The 27,926-nt window shown below is 41.0% G+C and overlaps 1 protein-coding gene and 1 long non-coding RNA gene across 5 annotated transcripts in view; one reads left to right on the forward strand and one right to left on the reverse strand.

The window, feature by feature from the left end:
• Window positions 1–1,509, reverse strand: part of LOC118284878 (splicing factor SWAP) — a 44,377-nt gene extending 42,868 nt beyond the window's left edge. Inside the window, exons 1-2 of one of the 4 annotated variants that reach the window (XM_035608043.2) lie at window positions 1,152–1,282; window positions 42–186 (exon numbers count right to left, since the gene is read on the reverse strand). In XM_035608043.2, coding sequence (XP_035463936.2) covers window positions 42–70 — 29 coding nt within the window. In that variant the 5' untranslated portion in view covers window positions 71–186; window positions 1,152–1,282. Of the gene's footprint in view, window positions 1–41 lie in introns of all 4 variants that reach the window. The other 3 variants (XM_035608044.2, XM_035608041.2, XM_035608042.2) reach the window with 3 other exon arrangements.
• On the forward strand, window positions 1,493–27,926 carry LOC118284881. The gene is made up of 3 exons (XR_004784990.2): window positions 1,493–1,605; window positions 1,707–1,799; window positions 27,264–27,926. It is a non-coding gene; the product is annotated as an uncharacterized LOC118284881 (long non-coding RNA).

Consider the following 27,926-nt stretch of genomic DNA (forward strand, 5'->3'; position numbering starts at 1 on the left):
CAAAGATAGTTACAGTCACACAAACCCGAGCACATAAATACCTATCCGTAAGAACCCAAATGGACGACATTTTCCAGGGTTCGTCCCTCTACGCCACTTCCCAGTTGCGGTTTCTTCATGAAGGCAAAGTAATGGGGGTGCTGTGGTGGGCATTCGGGGTTTGGCAGGACCCCTTAGCCTACCTTGCTGGGGAAAGAACTGGGTTATGTGATAAAGACACACATACACAAGCTGTACAAATAAAACACAAGTTGGGCCACTGCAGATCCAGGTGATTCAAACGGGGTGTGATTTATTAGGCGTTGGCAATAGAACATTATCAACATTGTCACCGACAGCAACATGTTTGCAGGGACGGCTGAAAACACCTTTAAACATATTGTCGATTAGCCAAAATCTCAACCCTTCACATTAACATAGTGATCCTTTGATTCACCTTCACTGCAGTAACTTTTGTCTTGTTTAGAATTTGCTCCGGCCTTACGGATACAGGCACAGCGTTATAAAAACCCCGGGTCCTTTCTGCCTCGCATGCACACTGTGGCATTATAGGCAAAACTCAATTTGAAAAGAATGGAAACACCCTCTGTGTCAGAGTTCCCTTTTACTGCCACGATTAGATTTTTTTTTTTTTTGTCCAAATACAAAGTGTGCATGAAGTGAAAGATTCCAGAGGAAATTGGCCAAACATGCCAGGATGCAAAGGCCCAACCTCATAGCTAAGCTATGTTGCCTTGAGGTTTGATGAATATTTACACATCTAAAAAAATGCACAGTTGCCAGTTTATGAAGTATCTAGCTCAAGCTAGTGTTTGGTTTAGGGCTCGTGTGCCTGATGAACTGACACATGGGGGGTCAGCATCATGGCCGCCGTTCACAAAGACTGGCGAGGACCTTGCATATTGGCATGTAATGCTAGCAACTTCCAAAGGCCGTGTGTTGTCATCTGTAGTCCGTCCAAAGACAGGGGTTAGCAGGCAAGACACGATAAGACAAACTCGTCGACAGTTGCAGGTGGTCCCAGAGCTCGTGCAAGACAAAACTCCCATGTGGTCGCTTGCATTTAAAAAAAAAAAAAAAGAAAAAACAGGCTAACGGACAGGGGTAGATGGGTTAGCATAAATGTTTGGGTCTAAGTTTGTTCAACCGACCTATCAATCGTGACGCTCTTTTCCCCCATCCACGGGATGAGGTGCTTTCCGTGTTCGTGGTACAGAGCCCGCTCGTCGTCCCGGAACACTTTGCAGGCATAGCCGAACACCAAGAGGTCGGCGTATTTATCACTGTCACTCGCGTCCTTCTTCGCAGGTTTGTTGTTGGGGTCTCTCTTGGCCGCGGCGCGTCGATGCATCTCCCCGTTGCTCGCGCCGGAAAAAAACCCCCCAAAAAACCAGAGGGCAAACGAAAGAATCTCGCACGGCGGGAGAGCGACGCCGGCTCACGGGTGGTCCGAATGTTGCGATAATCCGCGAGGTTATCCTCAAAAACAACGTTCTACGTGCCAGCAGCCGCCATGTTGGAAAAAGCAAGTAGATGCAGCCGTGTTTCCGGTCCGCACTTACGACGAGTTTCCGCCGAAACAACATCCACCAAACGAGAACCTCAGTGAGCAAAGTTTAGACTTACAAATACGTGTGAATTCTTTTCAACCGTATGCTGCATTTAACAACAGAGATGGTGCGCATGAGTGGTTATTTCTGTCCCAGGTTTTCATATCTGTCGAATGTGCTGGAATGAATCGACCTAACGGAACAGCGAGACACGGTAACAGTGCATGATAGGCTGCATTACACCTCATGGTGAGTTTTATACGTAGCTGCTATTATCTTGTAAGCAAACGTTTAAAAAAAATACATAATTAAATTAAATTAAATATTTTAATGATTAAACGATTTAAAATACAGCATATTTAGCAGTGACCTTTTCACAAATTAACAGCTGTGAAAGTTGTGAGAGGATGTCACATGAGAGGTGGTTTGTTGTCAATAAATTCATAAATGAGTGAGCTTTTGGAAATTCAAACCTTGAAATATGCATATTAAAGCAAAATGCTCACTGATAAGGATGCTTAGGGATTTGCTAAGGCCTTTTTCATAAACCAACACTTTTGACAGTTGTGAGAGGATGTCCCAGACACATGAGAGGTGGTTTGATGTAAATTTTTCATGAATGAGTTAGCTATTGAAAATGCAAACCTTGAAATATGAGAGGACAAAAAATGCAAATTGTTTTCCCGGCACAAACATAGAAACGACAGCTAGCAGGCCGTGAGGAAAACATTTGCTGAATATTACAAAAAGTGTATTGGATTAAGATCGTTTACTGTCCCTTTAAAAAGTCACAGGAAGAAGACCTGATGAGGGTCAAAGTATAATTTGGTATCAGACTGCCTCGCCATATGCAAAGCTTGTAATTCAGGGTAGAGATTGTTTTCTTTCACTGCTCTTCTGTACTAAACTGAGCAATATAGGGTTAAATATATAATATCCAATATGTTTTCATTAGATTAGATCCAGTATTTTTGGAGGATAAATCAGTTTCAGTGTGATACAGGCATATTAGGGCACATTAAAAGACAATAAACCACTGCCATATGCACCACTGAACAGTTTTAAATGGAGTGAATGGACTGCATTCTGTAAAAATTCCATAAAAAAAGAACTAGAAAGAAAGAATGTGTATTTTGTGCCCTTGCTTCCCATCAGGTCATGGTCAGGTACACGGTACATCTGATAGGAAAGTACTGCATGCCTGGAAATGGCTTTTAGATAATAAAGGACACTCTTGTGTCCTTAGTTGGGTAGATTATTTCAGCATTTTGGAAGGAGAAAAGATATGAGTGGTGATGGAACAGTGAATAAAGGGCTAATCAGCTTGGACTGGCACTTTCTCTGACTATTGAAGAGCAGCGAGATTCGAAAATGCAACCTAAATGCTTTAGAAGAGCGAGTGCACTGAGAAAAAGTGACCTTAAAGTGGTATTTTTTTTGTCATCCATTCGTTATCTAGGTGACTGAGGTCACCTGACAGACAAGGTGACTGCAGACCTGTTGTCCATAGTGGAAATACAGCTTAGCTTGTAGAGTAAACAGCAGCACTTGAAGCAGGTCATATGTTAAAGCGGAACAATGGCCACAATTCCATAAACACTCCAATTTATCGCTGTAGTGCTTCAAAAAGCATATCAGTGACAGGCAAGATCCCCGCTCTAATGAGTTGTGCACTTTCTATGTCGAGGTCACCAGCCCACATCACATTTTCACAGTCAGCGTGTGTGTAAATCATGAAAATTGTAGGCGGGAGGGCGTTTTAATACTTTTTTCTTGCTCAGGGGTCCACTTTGACACATAGAGTGGTAATAATATCTTTGAAAACATCCACCAAATTAGGAGCACCGCAGCAGTTTCAAAGCCATTTCTCTCTTTACACTCACACGTCTCTTTAACATTCTGATTGAAACCATTCTGATTGAAGATTTACATGGTCCACGATTTTGTGATTTTCTTTGATAGTGTGATGTTTTGTTTTTTATTTGTCCTTCTTTTTGAAACACATTGCAAAAGCTTTAAGTAAGTTAACTTATTGTTAATACTATATGCTACTATACTACAGCTATTCTACCGTTTCCTGCTAATAAGATGTATATTTTTTACAATTGTGGCATCAAACAACCTGGATGAATTACGACACAAGATATAGCATGGTATTTCGTAACAAGTACATGTTTGTGTATGAGATACACTCCGATTAATAGACCATAATTGAGAATATTATGATATTATGATACAAACAATGACCTACGTTAAATTATTCGTCGCCGAAAATCTGTTTAAGCAAATCTGTTTTAATGAAGTACGCAGCAGCTCTGGTGCACTACAGCAACACACAAGAGATGGAGAGGATTCACTTTGTTGCCTTCACCACAAAGCTTTTATCTCCCCCCTCTATTATTTACAACCCCTGAATGTGTTTTATTAAAAACTGTCCATAGGTTCCGACTAACACACTCATGAAAACAGAGGGTGAAAGTAAAAGTAGGGCAGAGAGCGAAAGAAATAGAGAGATAGAGAGAGTTCAGACTACGGGTTGTAGTACTGCAGGAGAAGCATCAGAGTGAATCGTGAAAATACTAAGTGCATTATGTTGGAGTTTTTGTTTGAAATTAAATATGCTCACAGCTATAACTAGAACATCTTACATACGGTATGGTAATATAGTGATAGTTGTGATTCTCTTACTAAGTGGAGAAAGTTTTCCTGAGGATAACATGCATATTTTTCAACACTATAACAGTATTCTATTTTTTTTTTTCTTTAGCAGGATTTCAGAGAGAGAGAGTCATTAAGTCTATTCTTTCTTGTTAAAACTTGAGAAAAACAGTAAGAGTAATGGTAAAATTTCAGGATCCAGACAAATAGTCAAGTCAATAAGAGACTCAGTAACAAAGCTTTGCAGTGGGTCCATGCTGAGGACTGAGAATTAAAAATGAAATGTTTGAGAAATTCTTCTCATAATCTTTCCAAAGATCTCTGCATTATCCATTTATTTTTAATGTATAGTAGTCTTACTGAAGAGAGATACAGGGTCAGACAGAGGACCATTCTTTTGACCACTGACATAATGGAATAATGGTTGTGTTGGGAATATATTTTTATTTCATTTAATCACAGACAGGACTTTTTGCATGATCGTCGTAGTGGATTAAGACAGAACAATGTCAACGTTAAAGTCAGTAACGTGTCGGAAAGAAACATTTTAGTCGGGATGTTGCCTCAGCAATCAGCTCTCAGAATCGGGGCAGGAGGAAACGTTGAATGCTCTAAGTCTATTCTTTGATCTTGCTGAATATTCCTCTGAGAGGATTAAACTGTCATATTAGATATATTTGCCTCTTTGGAGGATAATATGAATCTTCCACTTTCCTAAAGTGAGATCAAAAAACCTTTTTGCGTCAAGCGACTGTATACATCAGCGTGGATGAAGAATGCAAATCTCTCCACATTTAGACACTTTGTTTTCTCTCGCCGTGCTCAAGACAACATGTCAAAATTCACAAGGGCGACAGGAAATTTTAAAAATAAATCTACTTCTCTGCATAAAAAGGGTTCTTCGTGAAATTGGAATTTGCTGTTGCAGTGAAGTTCATCCACTTTTGCACGAATTCTTAGGACTGTGCATGGATTGTTCTGCTGACACGGCGATCGTAGCCGACTGCTGAGAGCACAAGTCGACTTCTCTCCTTCGTAACAGTCAGATGTCAGACACAACGCTGTCGGAAATAAGTCTCCTCATCACCCGCGTCATGTATTATCACACACTCACACATCTCACGCGCCTTTCACGACAAGGGCTGTGCTATTAATCGAGGTGATCCTCCCCGTGAATGACAGGTTGGACAGGACACGCGCCAACAAGGACAAATGTCTCTGTCGCAGCTGTCACTGTTATTTGTTGGCAACACAAGTCAAGTTGGATCGTACTGTGCAGAGGCGAGTGGATTTATTGCGATTAGTTAGAGGCTTAATGGGACTCCTGGGTTTATATCATTATTTCACACGGAGCCAACCTTTCCAGGTGAAGTTAAACAAAGTATTGAATTAATCTATGAATATTCATGGTCCTCTCAAATGAGGCTCTGCAAATCCATGCTATTTTTTGTTTTTTTTGTGATGATTGTGTAGAAGAGATATTTTGAGCTTGCCACCTTTTGGGCTGTTTATCTATTTCATTCGCAGTATCTGAGTGATGAATGCTGTGATTGTCTCACCAGAGACCGACAGACTTTCATTAGTCCCCAAGGTTTTTCCCCAAGGTGTTATGATTTGTCCGCAAATGATTCAATAATGCAGAAAGATTGTTGAGAGTATGTGTCTGTAACTTGTTCCTTTAATTAGTGTTCAACTTATAAGTGTGTGATACAGTAAATCTTCCATACAAGCAGACCTCCGCATACACAGTCCCTTATATACATCTTGGAGAATTCACTTTCGCCGGCAGCCCAGCGTGACATGCACGTCTGTCTGCAGCCATGAAATTAAAATGAGTTTCCAGTGATGAGTAATGGGCAGATTGATGTGAATTGGGTCATCACCGAGCCGATGCAAAGAGCACTGTGCAAATCTAGTTAAGTATGTTCCACATGTGATTTCTGTTGTGATTAGGTTAATGCAGCATGAAGGGAAAGATGACGTTTTGAATTTCAACAGTCTCATTTTCAGTCACTAAGCATTTGTCACATCAAACGAAGGGCCTCTGTGTGTTTGATTAAAAAATGGATATGTTAACCTTGTATATAATAATTCAATGAATGTTTCTGTTAATGTAGACCTTGTATTTTTTTAGTAGCCAATTTATTCTTTAGTCTCTCGATCAGACTATTCCTGCAGTCTGGGCCGCTGTTTCAGTTTAATGTAACTTTCTCTGTGTTTGTCTACTTCACCTTAAGCTTTGTAACAGCTGTAGACATTTAAAAAAAAAAAAAAGATTGTTTGACTATAGAATTACTACCATAAATTGTTGATTCATGGTAATACATCGATTGAATACACTGATGTTAATAAATCGTAGAAGTTTCATGCCTCCTCATTGGGCTCCCAGACCTGCCCCTCCGCAGTGAAGAACCAGGTCATTGTTGAGTCCTCGGCTCTGCAAGGGCTATTTTAATTTTAGGAACCAATATTTGCACTTCAATTTACTTATGGAAAGCAGTGACTATTAGTTGGCGAAGAACACTTAAGTAATGCTAATGACTTTCGTCCCGCAATGTCATATTTTCTTATTGGACTAAAATTAGACACAAGAAGAGTTATAGTGCGTTATAAAAAGTTGTAATTTCCTTCCGGATGTCTGGTCTTTGTGTCCCTTGCGCAAGATCAGAATTATCATGTCTCATCCGTCTCCACGGTCAAAGTCAATCAAATACAACTACGTAATCCTCACGTAGTGGTTTGGCCTCAAACTAAATCACAGTAGACAGCAGGTGTTGAGGTTAAGTGATTTCTGGACTCAGAGATTGCAGACACAGAGACAGAGGCATCGAGTGTAAAAAACATGCAAAAGACGGTTCGAGCGGAGCAGGACGGCAGACGGAGGTCTGTTGTAACTGAGCCGGACAGGCCGAGGTTGCAGGTATAACTGATCTCCAGGTACTGAACAGGGCAGGCGGATGACGGTTCAGTTTAGGATTCAGATGCAGGACGCAGACAAAGAGCAGGCTGGCCGCGGCGGGGTGTTGGCAGGCGGCGCAGGTATCCTGAGACATGTGTAGACAAAAGGAGTTATTAAAACAGTTATTCCTAGGGCTAGCGAACAAGCAGGTGCGACCGGTGCGTTTTTTCCACTATAGGTGCGCCTGGAAGAAAGAAAACCGGGCTTAAATTCTGCTGCAGGGTTCATAAATAGAGATTGGCTGATGAACCACAGGCGAAGCAGGAAACCGGGAGCCACGCCCAGCCAGGGATGTGGACACACACAGAAACACAAACACACATATTTAAACTTTAATGGCAGGTCAAAAAACTTGAGCACTAAAGTTTTATTTTGGGGACTGATCAAAACTTATTATTGTATTAATAATCAACGGACGCTTTCTTCTTCCAAATTGACCTTTGCCTGTGGCCTTTTCCGATGAATAATTGAAATGCGGAGTGACAGCGGCTCTCGGCAGGATTGAATTAGGGCAGAGTAAAGCCCGTTTTATCCTGACCACTGTCTCGGAGTATAGATGAGTCCATGAAGCCGAGACTTGGCATTTCACTCAGTGAGCAGGAGGTCCAGGATAGTTAATCACATGAAGTATTTGTGACTGCATAGAAGACCATGCACGTCAACTGGCACAGGACAGAGCAGGGGCGCTAGAGGCGTATAGGTCTTTCCAGCAGTAACATTTAAAGAAAATATTATTACTATATGAAGATACTGAATATTAGAAAGAAAGCAGGAGAGGAAAATGAACTTTCTGCCCCACTTTCTTTTTAAAATATAAAAATGAACAGATCGCCAGACTTATGATCGCGAGTATTTCTGGGGGGAAATCTTTGAACACTGTGAAGCCTTTTCCCTGCGCAAAAATGATAAATAGGACGACTCAGGGGCACCGACTGGGCCCGTGGTCAGCGAACAGCAAAGAGCTCATTCTTCATCTTGGCCTGGTTGGAATCGAATGGAACGGCGGCCTGACAGTCTTTGACAGAGGGAGCACGGGAGGGCAGAGCGTCGACATTTTTCAAATACTGGACATCGCCCAGGATAATTCAGTCGCTCTGTTTATGTCTTAATCAACATAGGACCATAGTGGCAAAGCTAGAGATCACTGCTTGTGGACCTGTTCAGCTGGTGCTCCCTGTGTTGGTAGTGGAAGCATTGCTGTTTTGTTGGAACTATCAAACCAGCTTAATAGGTGGTTCCTCTGTTAGTTTTGAAATACTGTATCGTCCATTATTGGTGGCTGAAAGGAGACACCTGTTGAGCACAGTGTCTGTATCGGTTCAACAAGTCTAGGTGGCAATTCAAAGGTCTGTAACCAGGCTAATATTTTACCAGGTAATTAAAAAAACAAAACGCAAAACCACAAGTAAATGCCTTTCAGAATTCCATTGACAAGCTTTCCTTGCTAATTGACAGAAGCGGTGTGAAGCACAGATGGTTTAGCGCTAACTGGATCCAAAGGAAGAAAAATGTTCTTCTTCTGAGTTCACACAACGAGTCGAAGATACGGCCTCCTCCACAAACAACTCAAGCTCGGCTACCTGTGGTTAGTGACAAAGTGATTCATCCTGTACCCACACTCTATTACACAGTTTGTATTAAGCAGTCAGCATATGGTGTCTGTGCACAGCTGCTGCTATACGGCGTATTTGGCTGGAGAATTAATTTGCCACTTTGGTTCAACTCTCCGTGACAGGCCTGAGAGCTCGTTTTGTACCCGGGTGAAAAAGACTCCATAAGGCAACAATTGAATGGATGGAATGTGGGTTTTTTTGCACATTGATCATAAATGAGATGAAACGAGGCCCCTGTTCTGAGCCAATCAATCGCAAGCCGATTGCTCTGTGTCCCTTTCCCCCTACATTTCTTTTCTTTTTTCTTCCTATTAAATCTTGGTGTGTCTGGTTAATTTATTACACGTGAAATGTGTCTCTCTCAACCACCAGTCTGTTCAACAAACAATCTTTATTATACATGATCATGTCTTCAATTGGTCACTTTAATTTGTTGTTCCCCGAGACGTATTCGACATGGGACCATGAGTCACATGCACCAAACAGATATCACTGATTGGATTTGGAATAATCGAGGTGGTTTTGGCTAACATTTTAGATATTAAATGAACTAAAGACATTAAATTGCACATCGCTGCACAAGTTAAAGCTACCATTTGCAAAAAGCATTGTCTCAGTGATGAGCAGCTCCCTGTACTTTTGAAATCACGCATTACATACATGTGGCACATGCACAAGGGCGATGTGATGCATCTTTGCGTCAACTGCAGAGGGCGTAATACCTGTCGACAGCTGGCGGCAGTGATTACTTGTAAAAGGGTTGATTTACTTGCCAATAAAAGGAGATTAAACAACTCCAATCTGATGTAAACAAGGCCTTTTAAATGAAAAAAAATATGAAAAAGGCGCTGCAAATGTTTTATGAGGTCGGAAATGCCTTCTGCATGTTCGTTAAGCCTCGAGCACACGCGTTTTATTGCAAATAAAAGCAAAATGTACGTTCAAACCTCTAAATGTTGTTCAAAAGGAAAGAAGCAGCAGATGACGGAAACTCACAATTTAGATAAATTGCCTCTAAGCTGCTGCACAACTTAGTTGAACTTTTTTAATCACGTGAAGTTGAACTACATTTGATTGTTTGCTTGTGTTTTTTACTCTGCGACTGCATTCTTGCTCCTTAGTATTCAGTGGCGCGCATAATGCGTTTTTTCACTTCTGTTCTGAGCGGAACACGTGAAACATACATAAAAAGGGGTTTAGCATCCAGCTCTGTGTGGGTATATGCTGCAGATGCTGCAAGATCTCGTACAGACAGGTCAGTAATGAGGGTATGATTCCACGGTCCACCACCTGGGCTGGAAAGGAGAGGAGAGGAGAGGAGAGAAATGATGGGGTTTGAGATCCTAACGTGGTCTCCTGGCTCCGTCTGAACCTATGGTCTGGACCCAGGCAGCAGAAGCAGCATCTGCTCTGGGCTATAAGTGATGGAGGGAGAGGCTAGATTTCCCTGCATGGTCTATCTGCTAGAGTGGAGATTATGAGATGTACACATAGGCTGCTATTTGCTTTTTCAAAAGGCATCTCACCAATTAGCATAGAATTGGCACTACACACTCCAGCAACTCAGCAAGATATCTTGTTTCTGTCAAGGTATCATTAATTAATACCCTTGATTCAGTTTCGCTGTGATAAATTGTTTGAGAGACGAAAGCATATGCACATGCGGCATAGTGGGCGAGCCAACTGTGGAAGTATTGCATTGACTGTAAATCCCTGGATAGAATAAGCAGCAATAGCAGAATTAATCACCTGGAATGAAGTCAGGTCTGCATTTTGCCTGTGCTTTTCATTTGTCAAAATGACACGGAGTAAATTACAAAGACTGGCAGTGTAATGTTAAAGCACAATGCATGTGAAAGAGACTGAGATCTGGTAGATGGACCATGGAGACGGCATTTTACTCCAGACTGGGTGCGAGGATCCCCTGATAGGAGACTATGTGGAGATTACACGGTGAGATGTCATGCTCCTTAATTTTTTCGCCCCGTTGCTTGTCTTATTTCTCACTGCACTTCTCCAACATGATGACATATATACTGTATGGCACCTGATTTGAAAGCATGTGTCTGTTGTGCTGTGTTTGTGGTCCTCTTCCTTTTTTTGCTGTATTTTATTATCTCGCCTTAAGAGAGACCTGGCAGCTCCGGAACTGAAGCTGATTTATGTGTCAATTTGTTCCTTCTCTTGTCATTAATTGCATTCTTGGAAAGCACACCTCTCATCGCTGGAGATGGAGAGCAGAATTTTAATTTGTTTTGATCGAGTAATTAAGTCTCATAAACAGCTCAATCTTGCCAAACGGAAATTGGGGATGTGGAAATTTCAAACATGACTACACGTTTGAGTAAAATTTAAAAGATTCACAGAAGTTTAACAATGTGCTGTTTTAATTCTGACAAAATCACAAACAAACAAACCCTCACCATCATTTGCTAAGGTTTAAAATATTAAACAAACTGCTGAAGAAAGACATTTCAAATATCAGATCATGTGTGGAAAAATATCAGTATAACCACAAATATCTTGTGTTATCAACTTTGAGAAAAGGCCTGTAACCATATAAAACAAAAAATCAATAAACATAGATTTTGATTTGAACTATTAAAAGTTTTTTTTTAAAGTTTTGTCAGCCCTAAAGACATACATTTTACCCGTACACAACCACAAAACCCCTTAAAATGTATTTTCAAATATTCAAGAATTTAACATAGCACAAACATTATCTGTTAAAGGAACAGATGTTTCTACTCACTTTGCTTCAGCCACCCAGAGAGCCAAGCGCCCGCTGTGCCGAACATGACTTGTCGGTGTGGGCGTGGGTGTGGGTGTGTGATTGTGTGTGTGTCTTATTATTTCAGATTTTGCTGAAAATTGCTTTACTTTCAGGAAACTTACCTTGTGATCCTGGAGAGCGCTGCACCTTTGGCAAAAGTCTTTCCCTCATCATGTATCCCCTCTATACCTCTGTATATACACCACTGTAAGTGCAACTTATTCTGTACGTGCGTGCTATACAAATTGATTCCTCACACGACCACACATCAGTGCATAGCTTTCTCGTATATTGATGTTTCGTGTTCAGCACTGTCACATATTTCTAAAGAATTCATGACAACGCGTTCCAAGTGCACTGGCATGGACGAGTGTGTACAGGAGTGGAGCAACCCCACGGGAGTGTTTTACAAGCCTTTGCAAAAAAAAGTTTTTTTTCCACCAATCAGGCTGTTACAAGTAAAACTTACTGTAGGCAACTTTTTGTTACTCGTTACTAGTTGTTCTTGAGCTGGGACATTAATATTTAACCATTGACACGCAAACTAAGGTGATTTTACTGCTCTCTTCCAAAACTCATGAACTGTACTACTACTGTGGTACCACTGGCTTCCACAGTGTTGGCTCTTGGCTCCACAAGGGCCAAGAGAAACTTCTGGTGAAGTAATATTGCGATGTGGTTGCAGTAAGGGTTTGTCCAGGTGCATGTTCTCGTAAAAAAGTAGAGCTTTTCAAAAGGAGCAAATTTCCCATTCGAATAAACACGGGCCATGTCGCTGTCCTTGCTGCTTGCTCTACAGTTTAAATACAGCTAAGCGTGGAGAAGATTTTTGTATCTGCTATTTAATCTCATGCATTTGATCTATTAAAAGAAGAGAGCGACTCCCATTCATAAGAGGAAGGCGACGGTGTTTAACAGATAACTTGATAAGCCGGTGTGTACAGTGTGTAGTTGCAGAGCCCCCAGTGTCGGCCAAATCCTTCTAAGGCTTAAATGTGAAGGGGTCGTCGATGCCTTCTGCCCCTCAAGGGCTGAAGTGGACTAAGACCAAGATGTGAAGGGTGCATTTATCGTGTGGTGCCTCACAACCTCTGCAATGTATTGATTCATTGTGAGCGTGATCAGACTGACTGTGTCACCCACTGTGACACCTAAAATCACAGCATGGGCAACTTTTCCTAAATTGCAAATGTCCAACTGAGCTGGTGAATCACATTTGCAAGTGTGTGTGTGTGTGTGTGTGTGTTATTCTGTTTCCATGGAAACAGCCTTGCGGAAGCTTTTCACATTTAAGTCTTGCCACTCCTGATTTAGGAAGAATCTGCGGACGTGCTTAGCATCGGAACACACAGTCAACACGTTCTGATCAGTTCTACCCCTGCTCAACATAATCAGAACGTTTGTTTTTTAGTTTGAGCCCACACAAAACAGTGACTATCAAATTAAAAATGTGTTCCTGTGTGGTTCTTCTTCGCTAGATAGCTAATTAACATTATGTTTAACCTAGAGTTATTAAACATTATTTAAACCTAATTTTCAACCAAGCAAATAAAAAATATAATTTATATACTGAACGATTTTACAGTAAACCATTTATAACTAAAATCTACAAGTGCAGATAAAATCTATTATTCATCTCGTCTCACGGCCTATTATTTACAGTTACATGTCTTGTTTGAACTTTTTTTTAAAGCTGCTATAATCCATATTTTTATATTAACAATCTATCACGTGTGTTGTGGAAAAAAATAAATATGTATGACAACGTCACAGTGCATGACATAAAGTCAACCTCTACAGACAGCGTCCATGAAGCACAGGACGACTACGCACTGTGAAGTGCCGACAATGAAATAAATGTGCCTGTGTGAGTGCAAAAAGATTTAGGGGATGGTGTTGGATGGGAAAAAACCCCCCTCTTCATTAGGATAAAGATGCAGCCATCCATGTTTTTTTTTTTCAAATGGATGCTCACAGACCCATTTCTGAATCCATGCCACTGGCAACTTCATATAAACCAATACTGTCAATTCTCTGCTCTGCGCCACCTCTAAACCACTTAACACCCTCGGCGCCACTTCTAAATCCCATAACACACGCTCACCAACACTCGATGGTAAAATGTAAACTGTCACACCCCACCCCGCACTACAACTGTTACTTGGAATCGGAGAGGAAAAAGTAAGTGAGAGGCAGCTGGAGAGCAGCGTCTGCCGGGCTCACATCCTCAAGAAGCCAGAAGACAAAATAAACATCTCATTTAAAAGTACATGGTATTAAAGAATAACCCCCCTTTGCGAGGGCGGGTGGCGGCCCCAAGTGAGACGGCTCAGAGAGTCAGACGTTTGCCCCAGAGAGCTGCAGTTGCAGTCGGTTTTGGAATAGAGAAAAACAAGACATTTGAAGGTTGTAAAATGTTAATGTGACTGGGATTCAATGTTCAGAAGTGGCGCTGTTACTTAGTAATGAAGTGAACAAACTACAACATCGCCAACACATGTTTATTATTGAGTTAATCCCTCACGACACAATGGAACGTCAGACTCAACACACGTTTTAATAAAAAAAGAGCCTAAGAAGCACTGGCAGCCTTTGGATCCATGTATAAGTGAACTTTGAGGGGCTTTTGTTCTCCTCAGAAATCTATATGCAAGTCTCGTAGCAAGAGTTAACTTCAAGTGCTACTCAAACAAATCCATACTGACTTCTGCAAACAGAAATTTGAAATTGGTAACCGGTTCCCATAGGACTAGAGGCTGTCCACACCATTAACCGGTTCAGTGGTGTATACAGGCCATTACACGTTATAAACAGCAACTAATGGAGCAAAGGGGTTAATTCAGGCATGGCATCGGCTGCCAGGCAGCAGCTGCTTCAGTAATGACTTCCAATTATTAGATCATTCACCAGCCTTTTGGCTACGAGCTGACTACTAACATCCAATTCAATTCATGCAGTCATAGAGCACAGAACATTGATTCTGGAAGTTTGTATCCTGGTCGCTACATACAGCACAGGACGTTTGTTGGCACATAAAGTGCAAATAATGTCAACTCGCTGGCCTAACTTTATTTGTGATTCTCTAACCGGAACGCTGACTGAAGTTGGAAATACACGACTCCAAAAGAGCGCATTTAAGCTGTTACCTGTCAAGTTGCTTGTGGGTTGAATCTAATAGTATTGATGTCCTTCGCTCCCACACGGGATGTAAGTGTATTAGCTTGAAAACTGCAATGGCATCAACATTCAAACATGGTTTGCCTGCTTTCCTGAGGATTTAATAAAAAAAAAGGCACTGATGGCCACTCTGAGCAGCGAAAGTCAATATTTGTACTTAAGGAGCCCAAATAGCTTCAGTTTTCACTTTCAAAAGAAGACAGCATGTTTCTCATTAAAAATACAGACCACAAATTATCCCTCAGTAAAGAAATCTCAGGCTCAGAGTGTGTCTCGCCTGCTAAATGGAAACTGTAGCTCAGAAAGTGATGAAGCTGTTGTTTCAATCATGTTTTTGGGTGTTTGAATATGTGAGCCATTGTTTTCCTTGTCCTTGCCTCCCAGATGTCTCCAAATGAAGATGTTTGTTTGGGTTTGGGCACGTGGCTCTAAGGTCAAAATGGCTGGCTTACTTGTATCCTTTCTCTTCTAAAAAATCGCTGGGGATTTAAAAGTGAAAGTGAAAATGAAAATGCGCCTTTACGCAAAAGCCTGTCTGCATTTCATTACAAAATTTTGCATCTCTTAGTTTATCTTTGTTATTATTGAATGCAGTGTTGTTGGATAAAACCTGTCATCGCCATGAAAGTAACCTACCGCTCTGTCACTACAAAGTGATTGTCACGGATTTGCCTGGATAAACATATTCCCAGCAAAATGTTATTGTTGATCACAACAAAGAGAAATGTTAACATTGATGAGATTTTACATGCACAAATACGTGTTTGTTCATGTTGTGACATGTGGAAGCCCTGAAATCTGGGGCAGCAAGTGATGGTAAAGTAATTTTATTCGTGGGCAAAAAAAACTGCAGAAGTCTGGTCGCTTCATGATGCTTTAGCTCTTTCAGATAGTACAATGATTGGCATTGCTGTTGTCAGTATCAGCAAAGGGAGAGGACGCCAGCTGGAGATGGACAGCCTTTTGAAACAAACCTGACCCTCCCACAAACCACCGTCCTCACCCCATCACTGCTGGAGGGGAGTTATTTAAAGTCTGTCTAAAGGATGTTGGAACGAGCCTATCTGACTGTTGTCAGAATGTAGAGTGATGAAGCTAGTGGCGTATAGTTTTTTGGAGCAGATACCGAGTACGATTCACTTCTACTTTTTGATAAGTATTTAGTTGAGAAGATAAACAGGAAGCATAGATGGAATCTCTTGCGTCTGTCCGTCCTTTATGTCCGGCCACGCTGTTTGGCCTAACACCTTTACCTTATGAAGAAATTCACCACTGAGTATATTATTATCATCAAAACTTGAAACATCAGATTCATTAGTGGCTCGTTTCCTGCCAGTGTTCCGTCTGTTGCACCTGTTTTTGTTTGACAGTTTATGCCTATTTGGCACAGTTCATTTTTTGATGGAGCTTCCTCAATCTTTTAACCATTTAGCTTTTTTGGTCTCTTTTAAATCTTCGTATTTTGTTTGAGACTGTTATGTATCACAGATTCTGTCTTCAGTTTGCTCCTTGGGCTTACTAATCTTTTTGAATGGATTATTTTGGGGCTATACTGAAGACAGTTTTTGCATATTTATAACTGATCGTGAGTTGTATGCGTAGGGTTCAAAGTGTCCCTGTTATCCATGTATAAAAAGAGAATTACATTTTTTTTAAATGGAGGTGGTTTGCACCTTGGCCTGGTATGATATTGCTCTACTGGTGAGACCTGCTACATTACCACTGCAATGACAGCAGCTAACATGATGGCATGCAGAGAAACAGAACCTTTGTACCCAGAGCCCTGCACGCTAGGCTTTTACTCTCACAACACTCACTTCAACAGAACATTCAGCCCATCACAGGGTCCAGTTGGCTCACAGGAGGACCTGGATCTGGGTGAGGCAGAATTGAACTGTCAAACAGGAAACAAAGCTGAAGCAAAACAATGGCCAAAAACAGAGGCCCCGGACAAAATCAGCCAGGGAGATCACGTGCAAACACAAGGTAATAATTAGCTTAGACTAATTTATAAATTACCTCTGGCTGGCATGTAACTACCGGGCCTACCATCAAGCAAAAAGTGTGAATGTGTTTAAATCCCTTCCACGACTGAAATGTGAAATCATTATTGACCACTTCAGAGGACCAATCTTGGAATGTGTAGCGCATTGGTGGTGTGCTGTGCCGCTCGGCTGGTTATTTTAAAATAGGGACAGTAAAGACAGTTAATGCCAATGGTACGTTTTTGATTCAAAAAACCAAGCCATACCATTTTGTTTTACAGAGCATTAAATAGCAAAAAAACAAACAAACATATTGATAAAAAGGAGTAAGCAAAGACTTAGCCGAGATGTAATTGTAAGAAGAAGCCCACTACATGGCTATTCCTTAAAGTTGAGCCAATTAGGTTTGAGTAGGGTAACCAATAAGTATGAGTATGTGGCTTTAAAAAGTTTGAAAATAAATAGTTGAAAAGTTAAACCACTGAGCCAAAATCAATATATATTGCTTTTGTTTTATACATTAGTCAAGGCTGCTGCATTGTAGAGTAGTTGCCGGCCTCGCTGAGACAGGAGTACAGAGATATGAAGTAGTATTATCCAGAGACAAAGAAAGCCTGAATAACTCTCATACAACTATTTATTTAGAGACAGAAATATAAACAAGTTCTAACATGGGACTTTATGTAATTGGCAAGGCTTAAGGAAATATATACTCAAGGGAATAAATATAATTTTGTATCGTTTTTGGAGGCTGAAACATCAGCAACATTATGAGTTTTTATGATCATTGAGCTGCAAGTTTTTTTGTCTGCTAAAATTATTCTCATGTGGATGAGACACATCAGCAGTGGTTGGAATTGTAAGTAAATTGGGGTGTCATCGGCGTAACTGCTGAAGGAGAAGTTATAAGGAGATTCTCAAAACACCAAAGAAAGAGAAAATAATTAAGGAGCCCAGGTGATTATCGCCAATCAGAAATATTGAACATGAGACACAGTCAACCCTTTTAACTGGGAACTTGTCGACTGTACATAGGAGAAAATTATGCAGTATGCCCACACATGAAGATAAATGGGTTTGCCATTTTATATCTGTATATCTAAACATCAAATACAAATTAATCATAGGAAGAACCACTGTGGCCTTAGATTACAACGACAGGCTTTAAACTCTGTGAAGATCTTTTATACTATAGCGAAACGGGCAAATATGTTGGGTAATCATCTTTTTGAATTACTAAAGGGCCCCTTGACACCAATGTCTTCGTATAGTAACAGTGTCTGTGCAGACAATTGCTAAACCTATGGACAGGATTCTCTTTGACATGAGCCCGTTTCAAATCAGTGACATGTCAGTATAATTTGAATATTAGTTGAGGCTTAGACAGCGAGACTTGGCTTTCTGAGAGTGGCCTCAGTTTAGCGATTTCTTCATGACGTCCGTCAGCTTAGAAAAGTACTTAAAAAGAGACTCCTCTGCAATCCTATTTCTATAACTACTGATAGTGTTCCAGTGTTATTCTTTCTTTTGGGGGGATCTGTGGAGAATATCTTTCTTGTTTTTTCTTCTGTGTATGGGCAGGGTGTCACGAAGGATGTGTTTCTTTGAAACTAAGTCTACAGAGTAAAAGTAGGGGCTATGAACTAAACAAACTAGACATGAACCCAAATTCAAACGATTGTACTGATGGCTTTGCATGCAGCTTTTACGTTCCATTTAGTGTCTTACAGAACGCTGTCTCAAATAAAAATCAAGTGTCTCCACGGCGAGGAGTAGTGGACAATTCACTGGTGCACCAAGTCCCCTGAGCTTGGAAACAAGTTGATATCAAACTGTTGATACATGGACGTAATGACAAGTGTGGAATCAGTGTTATATCCCTGCACTCGAACGTCTCTGAAGACATCGAATAAGGTGCAAGGTCTTCAGATAGACTTAATATATTTGAAATCTATAGCACTTCTTATGTCTATTTATACACATATCATTTACTTGCAGATTGCTTTTGGTTTGTCTTTTTCAGTAATTAAAATGTCACACCAAGCAGACTTAATAAATTTGAAATGGAGAGGATTTACCTTTCATTCTAACTGGTCTACCACCTCCGTCTTCTCTCAAGGTCCCAATTCTCTAAAGCCTTTTTTTTTTTTTACTAATAAACACTTGAAAACACAATAAAGCCTGGAACAGAAAAAGGATAACCAAGCACGGAGTGAGGGATTTTCTTTGATCTCTCCGGGAGCCATGAAGGGGAGGCAGACAGAGAAACAGGCACAACAGAAGACGAGATAAGGCGGGCGACCGTAAGACAACGTTTTGACCTCAAATGAATGTACAGTGCCACGTTGTCTGAGCGTGGAGCTGAAAACACCCAAAAGCTCAAACTTACATGAGTTGCACATTTCCCGCCGGAAACCTTGAAACACCAATTTCAGCCTTACTCATCTGGTAAAACTATCGTTGCACAAGCACTTCTGTCGCAGCTCATTGCACGTCCTCGATGCTGATGTTGTTACTCGAGGAAAAGGGCACAAACAGAAAGAACCTTGGAAATTGCATGTTTGTGATTTTGATGATCAAATGTACACTTTGATTGTATGCGTGTTGCATTCTGCATGTAGGGAGAAGCCTTCGCAGGTTCGTTGATGCCTACTCCTGGACTTTTCTGTGTGTACCAACAGACAATGTCAGTCTGGCGTCCCCAGGTCATTTATCACTCTGCCTGTTATCTCCTCTTTCTATCGTTCCAATCTCTTTCTCTCTCTCTTTCAGTCTCCACATGAGATGCTATCTCTCGGACCTCTTAATCAGGTTACCAGACACAGCTGTTTATGCCCCTGGTAGGACGGAGTCTTGTCGACTGTCAGGACACATTGTTCCGCCAGTGAAGAATTGGAGATGAAGAGATTAGAGGGTTTACTCACGGCGTTACCGAGACCTCAGAATAGACAGAGAGATAAAGGGGAAAAGGGAGAAAGACGGAGACGTGTGAATGAGACAATGTAATGCCAAAGCCTGGTCAGTCAGCTGCCACGGACTGTGATCTCATCGCGTTTGAAAATGGCTACGGCAGCGAATGTGAGCCTCGCGTTCGGAGTTCTTTACATCAGTCGTTTGAAGTGGATGCTCCCTTGATGACAACAACCATCGATCTCTGTTGTGTTGTTTTAGAAGCAGTTTGTTTCTCAGCACCAGCACTCCGGGGTCCCGCAAATGAATAATGAATTGCTAATGTTTTGTTTTTTTTCTTTGATGAACAGCATTAGTATATGGATTATTGGGTTTTCTGTCCAATAGCAAGTAGTTTTTAATACAAGTCTTTCAGCAGTGTGAGGGATTGTAACTGATGCCTTTTGGAAAAGTCTTTGTGACTGCGTTCGTGTCACTCGTCACACAGTTTCGGACGTCTTATCTTTGCAACATCTGGTTTCACGGAACCAAACAGTGTCAGTCTTGGTGAACAGGTAGTAATTAATTTGCCATCAACCCAGGCTTTTCCAATCTTTGAGCACAATGCGATTGGACCCGTGACAAAACGACCAACACGTGCCACGTAGACACGACTGCGGATGTGGTGATTTAAAGACAAAACTATTCTGCAAGCCTTACCAAGTGAAGCTGCTGCAGCAACAATTCTGATGCAACCGAGATCATGCAAAACCGTTCAAATATTTACAAACAGAAAAACATTTTGTGCTGCCAGATATGTAAATATGTAAAAAATAAGTTTTTGCAGCATTATTGGGAATGTCTGTAATTACAGGTATGCACGATATTTCGATGTTTGGAGAGTGTTAAGGTACTGTACGGGAAATGGCTGCATTAACTTAGAGCTTTACAATTTACCCCTGACAATTCACAAACACACACCAATGGAAGCAAGGTTCCTTTCAAGGTGTTGGTCTGACCCTCTGAAGGAATTTGGGGTTCAGTCCTTGGCCAAGGACACTTCAATATGCAGAAAGGAGACGCTGGGGAATCGAAGCACAAACCCTGCTACAAGTGGATTGCGCGCTGTGGTGTGTTTACTGTAACCTGAGTGGGAAACATTTGTTTTCTTATCTCTTATGGGAATTAAACCTGTCATAACATTTTATTTGTGTAACCAAGTGCAGAGATACAAAAAATCTAATACACTGTTAAGAGACTAATGATGGAATGGAAAAAAAAAATAACTGTCCTGCTGACTCATCAAGCAAAAGCAACATTAACACACACCCATCGAAAGCAAATGGCTATTACATATTCTAACAATAGTGCTTGAATTCTCTTTATTCCCATAAACCCTTTCAACACAATACATTTGATTGAATCTTCTATTCTACTTGCAATTTTTTTTTCAATAACAGGGTTCAAGCGTTTACATTCAGTTCCTACCATTTGCCATAATAAAGAAAAATCCAATTGACAAACGTTATTTCATTCTACTCCACCGTCTGCCATTTGACCTTTTAGCCCAATGTCAGGCTTGATTATAATCTTACAACAGAAAAGTGGCTACACAGAAATGTCAAGCAGGTACATTAATAATGAAGAAATGCATTCTAACATGCTGACAAATATGCACTGCGGTCGAATGGGATTCAATTTCATGAACAGGATTGTAATGCTCCTGAAAAGCTGTCAAAAACTGTATCTGCTGTGCCACTCGAGCCCACAAAGCCCGAGCGCAGTAACTGGCAGTAGCGAAAACAGAGAAATAATTTAGAGTTTTTGACCTTTGTGACAATAGTAATTCAGTGTAGAGTGTAGAGTCTACTGTTTCTGAAGAATCTCTCTGTTGGCATGGCCTGTGAACTGAAGAGATTTTGAGAATTTTCAACTTTCATGACATACAAAGTCAAAGAAAATACACAAGTAGGTGTCAATAGGTGCAAATTGAAGTCCAAATTATGATTCCTTTACACCGCCAGGGGCAATTTTGGGGTTTGATTTCTCTTCCTGAGGTCTCTGACTCTACTTCAAAAATACGAAGAGACAGGTCAAAGAAAAGGAGAGATTGGAAACATTTCACAGTGATAACTTGAGTTTGTGGTGTGTTCTGAGATCAGTCAGAGTCTGAGCCGTCTCATAAAAAATTAACACACAGAACACGTACCTTTGTAGCTTGCAACGTCCATACAGTGAATTTAGTGTTTGGGGCAAATGGACACATTTGAAGTTTTGCTTCGTTTCAGCTTCATTTTCGAACCAGGTTCTATCCCCACACTGAAATCGCTCTTTGTTCTCTACTGTACAACCATCATCTGTGCGTTGCCTCGGCAGGTTAAGGCCTAACAGACTTCCTCAGATAAAATCAGGTTATCACTGCGAGCAGCTTATTACGATAGTTACAGTTTACCGTTAAGTGACATTTATCGGTCATGAGAGACATTATCGTCCGTTTCCGCAAATCAACTTGATTACATTCAAGTGGCAAAGCCCTCTAGTGTCTGTAATAATTATTATGGGCCCAAAGGGGGGAAGTAAGGTGACATTGTCATGCAGCACAAAGTCTATAAAGGGAGGAAGTTCAGAGTGGACGACACATTAAGTAGGATATTTAACTTGGTTCATTTCCCCATTTCAAACTAATTGACAGTGTTGTTTTCTTTTAACCATGACCACGATCGTCTTATGACCATGACGACAAAGTTATTATTTCAACCTCAAACCTTGATCTTTACCTAAAACTGTTACCATAGCATTGCCACGCTAAAAAAAAGACTAATTATTTATTTTTCAACAGTGACTTTTAACTGTTTGTCCGTGGCACATCTCCTGACAACGTATTGCCTATCAAGTGGCAACCCACTGTAACATTGTCCATTGGTTAAGTGATTTGATCTCGGCTGGTCTTTTTTTTTTTTTAAAAGGGCTTCCACTTTTGAACTTATCTGACGAGTAAAAATTTGTACATGTATATTGTAACTGGCTCCTTCAATTACAATGAATGATCATTGAGAATTGAAAGCAAAGTTGGCCTCAGTTAGTTGCTTCTACATAGCATCAACCTGGTCTGTCCAGGGCTGGTGAGAGCAATTCTTACAAAACATTGTTCCTGTCTTCAGTTCAGTTTTAAAAGCAAACTTTTCTGGGGGCGTGGAATTGGTGAGGATAGAAAAGATAAGGGGCTGGCGAAAATGGAAGGGGAATGAAACTGGCATGCTTAGTATGGACATGACTAAGGAGGTTAAATTTGTGGCACAAAAGTATAGATTGTGTAAAGAAAGAAAAATGACCTACCGTAGGTGCTACACCAGCATTTGTCCTTTCATCAGAGGTGATGCAAAGCTTGTTAACTCTGACCACAGGGAGTACAGTAGAAAAAGGTCAAGAGTCAAGTACGATAAGATATATCTTCAGCACGGTCCGCCATTAAGGTATTCTACTGAAAAGCGAGAGCCAATAGATTTATCCTGATTTCACGGTGCTGCGACAGATTACCATTTGTACAGAACATGCACCTGAGCAGAGAGCGTGTTGATAAGTCCGATACAGCCGAGCACCTTCACGGATATGACTCCACAATGGCCGGCTGGTATGTATCTAATAACAAGCATCGATGGAATAAAGGTTAGAGGGATAAAGGATGGACTGAGAAGGAAATTAAATGCAGATGCCATGCTGAATTTCTGATAGCAGTGGCTGATTGTCTGATTTTGCGGCAACCCTAATCTGCAACCGGTGATGATATTTTTTCTTGTATGCTGATTTGAGATGCTATTCTTCTCTAGTATCGGAAAAATATTCCCCATCTGAGCCAGCCCTGCGTGGCGGCGGCAGCAATTAGCAGCTGCGAAAGAGCTGAGTGAGTGTGATACTGTAGTGGCCCAGAGGCTCTGCTGAATATATTTATAAGGGGCCCTGCTTGATTTGCTGAAATGTAAACAACATTTTAAACAGTTGCCTTTGTTGTTTTTTCCCTTTATCCCCCAAGAAAAGAGTCAGTGGAGATGTAATTGAAACGAGAGGAAGATGTCGCCCATTATAAATATGTGAACTGAGCGGAGCGCTGATGATAGTTCAATTACATCTAAAGTGCACAGTGGTGGGGGAGTCACACACGAGAGGGAGGAAACAACGAGAAGAAATATGAAGCAATATTGAGAAATAAATAGGGGGGAGACCAAGTGGGTGGGAAGAGAGGAAGGGAAGCGCGAGTAGTAAAGAGAGTGGAGGGGCTCCAATAATAAATGAAACGACTGAGCCTGCTTTGATTATATTGCTTTTCCATTTCCGCAGGGGAAAACAACTGAATAATTAATACAAATCTAAATAGGAGGGAGCTTTCAATTCATATTCTCCCTCAGTTTCGAAATATTCCATCCTAAGTGAGTGTTAAAGGTGTGCGCCACTATTCCAGAGCTAACCGAACAATCAATAGTAGTAATTTCATTTGGCTTATTACGAAATGTAATGAGGTCGATGACTTTAACTCCTGCGCCACGGAGCTTTCTGAGGAACTCGAACGAGCGAGTTTTGCCTAAATTTGACTCGGAGTGTTAACTTCTTTCGGTTTCTTGGAGAGGCTGACACGGGATTATTTGATTTAGCTCACCGGAGAGATCATAAAAATTTAATTCACAAATCCAGCAGAAGACGCAGCGAGTTTGCTTGCAAGTATGTGTGTGCGTGTGATTGTGTGTTTATGTGTGTTGCACTTGTCTGGGGCTCAGAGTGACAGGAGTAGCAATGAATCAGTGACACTGTGTGTGATAAATGACTTGTCATAGGTTGTTTCTGCACAAGAACTCCTCATCTCCTGCCGTCTGCCTCTGGGATCTTTAGCACCACTGCAGGGAATACAAAATACAGACAGAGAGAGAGAGAGAGAGAGAGAGAGAGAGAGAGAGAGAACTTCACCTTAAAAAAAAGAGAAGATCGGACAGGAAATGCATCTTAAGTTAAATGTCATGTCAGTGTGATGTGCTTCATGCACAGCAAAGGCACAGAAAGTTCGAGCAAAGTGCGCGGCACACAGCTCTTCAAGGAAACAACGGTACAAAACACAAAGTTAGACATCTTTTATACTGCCTAGAAATGTTCACATAGTTTTGAAATGGGAAAATATAGTGTATATATATATATAAATATATAGATATCTATCTATCTATCTATATATATATATATATATATATACATATGTAGTAGCCTATACACAACGTGCATGCAGGGTATTAATTGCCCCTCCAGTGCTTTTTTAATCCACTCTGCACTACAGCATTGTGGCATATTTCCTTCCAACCTGTTCCTTTGACAGTTGAAATTGGAAACTTAGTGGAGGAAAAACTGAAAAAAGTAATCTGTGTTGATCTGAACAAGTTAAGGAAATGCAATTCCTTCAAATGTCCTTTCAATCAATGGCCGTTGACGTTGCCTCTCCGGCTCGACTGGGGCTGCGAGTGAAAACAACAGCATGCCGAAACTGGGAGGACGTAGACAACACGGCCCTCACAGATCTCTGATCAGCTTTGGGGGCTCTCCTTTTGATGGAGCGTGAGGATGTTACTGTAATTGCACAGTAAGGGCCTTTGAACATCCTGCTGTTATGTTTATATGCCATTTACTCTTCTTCAGTTTGCTGAGGAAAAACATGTGGTTAACATGACTGCCCGCTGAACCAACACCACTGGCCCGTGGTGAGTGTTGAGTTGACTGCCACCATTTTACTCCAAAACGGCCGCTCGCTTGAGATCCTGATCTCAGTGACTCTTGTACCGAGCCATTATTGGGCTGACGTCAGTGAGTCATGGGCCTTTTCCTTTAAGTCTCTTCTTAAGTGATAGACCTTCATTTCTATGAAGGTTGCTCCCGAGGTTCGCAAAGATCTAACCGCGTGTGAAAAGCAAATGCTGCCTTTTGCTTTTAGAAAATATAAATCCGAGCAGGTTGCCTTGGATCCACGTTTGCTTTCAGGAGTAATATAATGTTTTCAGGAACGGCTACACTTTGCCAGAGAACCTGAACTGCTTGTGTAGAAAGCTGTGAAACGAGACAGCGAGGGCAGGCCACCGAGGCTAAGATAAATGAGGACGACTGAATGAAGAAAAGAGAAGAAAAAAAAAAAAGGAATATAAAGGTGCATTCACAATGTGAATATACAAATAAAAGGGATTTTAGGTGTTTTGATTTTCTTTAAATGCCTATCAAGATTAATACATTGATACATTATTTTTATTTTAGCAAATTTATAAATAGAGGCCATAAAAGCCTACGACCATTTTGATATCATAATATCTCTACTTCAAATCCAGCTTTTCTGCCTCCTTTTCCCCATATGTCATGTCTTCTCTACTACTAAATGAAGAAAAAAATATTGGCGGGGGAGGATGAGAGGAAAAAAGCTCTTGCCTTCTAAATGTCATAGTAATCCCAACAAAAGAATTGTCTGCAAGTTTCACTGTAAAAACAAAAAAATGTCAACTTTATGTTGGCAGTAGAGAAAAAATCCACAGGATAGCCAGAGTCAGTAGGATTTGTCCTCTCAGAAACATGGATGTCTGTACAGTACATCCGGTGACACTGGAACAGCCCTCCAGACGAACTGAGAGGAACTGAAAAATATTGATGTGTGTATTTTATACATCTTTTATTATCTTAACTACCCTTCTCTTATTGTTGCCATCGATTGTTTTGGTTAATGCATTAGTCGAATTTTTAACATCCTACGTTTTCTCAAACACCTATAAAGCACATTGGTTTGAAAGGTGATATATCAATAAAGTTTGATTGCTTGATTGATTGGCACAGAGGTTCATAGCAATCCATCCATCCACAGCGGCAAGGTTTTATCAGTCAGGGAGAAAGTGGTGCACCAGCAGACTGACATTACCACCATGTCAGTGCCATGTCTAATGTGTGACACACCTTTAACTAGTTATATGAATTGAGGACGTAAGATAATGGAAACTGCATTTTGCAAAAATCACAATATGCCTGCAAGGATGAAAAAAATTCTTCCGGTGCCACTCAAGATGAATGCGTCTGCTCGTTAGGGGTTTCATCTATGGGTTGGCGATGCACTAGTCTACGTCAAACAGAAATGTTAAAGACGCACGGTAGGCAGGAAATTGACAGAGCCGATTGAAAGTGACATCAACACCGCAACCTGTAGATTGGCAGGTCTCAGGGAAGCTATGCTCATCCTGTGGTGTAAAAGAAAGAAGACTAAGCAGATAGTAAATATATCACTATTTATCCGAGGTATAAAGACATGACCCTTGATTGGAAACGCTGAAATATTGAAATATGAGGCCGCCTGATCGCAGTGGCTCAGCTGACATTGCACAAGCGACAGCTTCATTATGCGCGAAACAGACTATTACTTATAAACCTTTTCATTACAACCCAAAGTCTCTCGCATCAGTTTGTTTCCTCGAGTGGAAAAGGGACAGTGTGTGTGTAAGAGATAGAGCGAGCGAGCAAACAATTTAAAAGTGCTTATGGTACTTCCGAGTCATAACTGATCCTAATTTTGATGAATTATGTGCATTGGGTCTTTGAGTAAGCCCAGGATCCCGCTTCCCATGCTAACCAGCCTTCTAAATTTGCTCGTAATTTACGCAGATGGCGGCAAAGACTCGAGGAGTCACAGGGAAAGGAGGGGCATCGGAAATCATCAAGGACACCACCAGCAGAAGAGGGAGGCGGATGTGAGGAAGACGAGACGTGGAAAGGACGAGGCAGCAAAGCAATAGGGACGCCACTTTACAAGTACACAGAGCGAGGTTTATGGCATAAAATAAACATATTTTTAGATGTGCAACAAGACTGAAAGGCCTGTAAGATGCTATTCATAGAAGATATTCATTGAAACCTAAAAATTAAACAGTCTGTAGTGCTTCCCACAGCATTTATGCACATCTGAACGAACGATTGCAATTTTAACCAATTTGACTGCATTGACGAAAAAAAAGTCTGTTTAACAGCTTCTCAGGGATGATAATAGACGACGCTGATTATTTACAGTCTTTTTGCATTGACTCTGTATGTGATTTCATCGCGTGAATAATCTGCGTCGCGTTTGGTGTGAACGCACCATAACAGTGGCACAAGGAGAGATAAGTGCTCAAATCAGCAAACTGTCCCATTACAGTTGGTAACACAATAACTAACGATATCAACCATCAAAACTTTGTTATATATCAGCCATCTAAAGAGACTGGTCCGACTCGACCATGCTCAGCTGAACAAGGCTGCATTTATTTTCTATATATATATATATATATA

This window comes from Scophthalmus maximus, chromosome 20, assembly GCF_022379125.1.
Source record: "Scophthalmus maximus strain ysfricsl-2021 chromosome 20, ASM2237912v1, whole genome shotgun sequence".
NCBI classification, from domain to species: Eukaryota; Metazoa; Chordata; class Actinopteri; order Pleuronectiformes; family Scophthalmidae; genus Scophthalmus; species Scophthalmus maximus.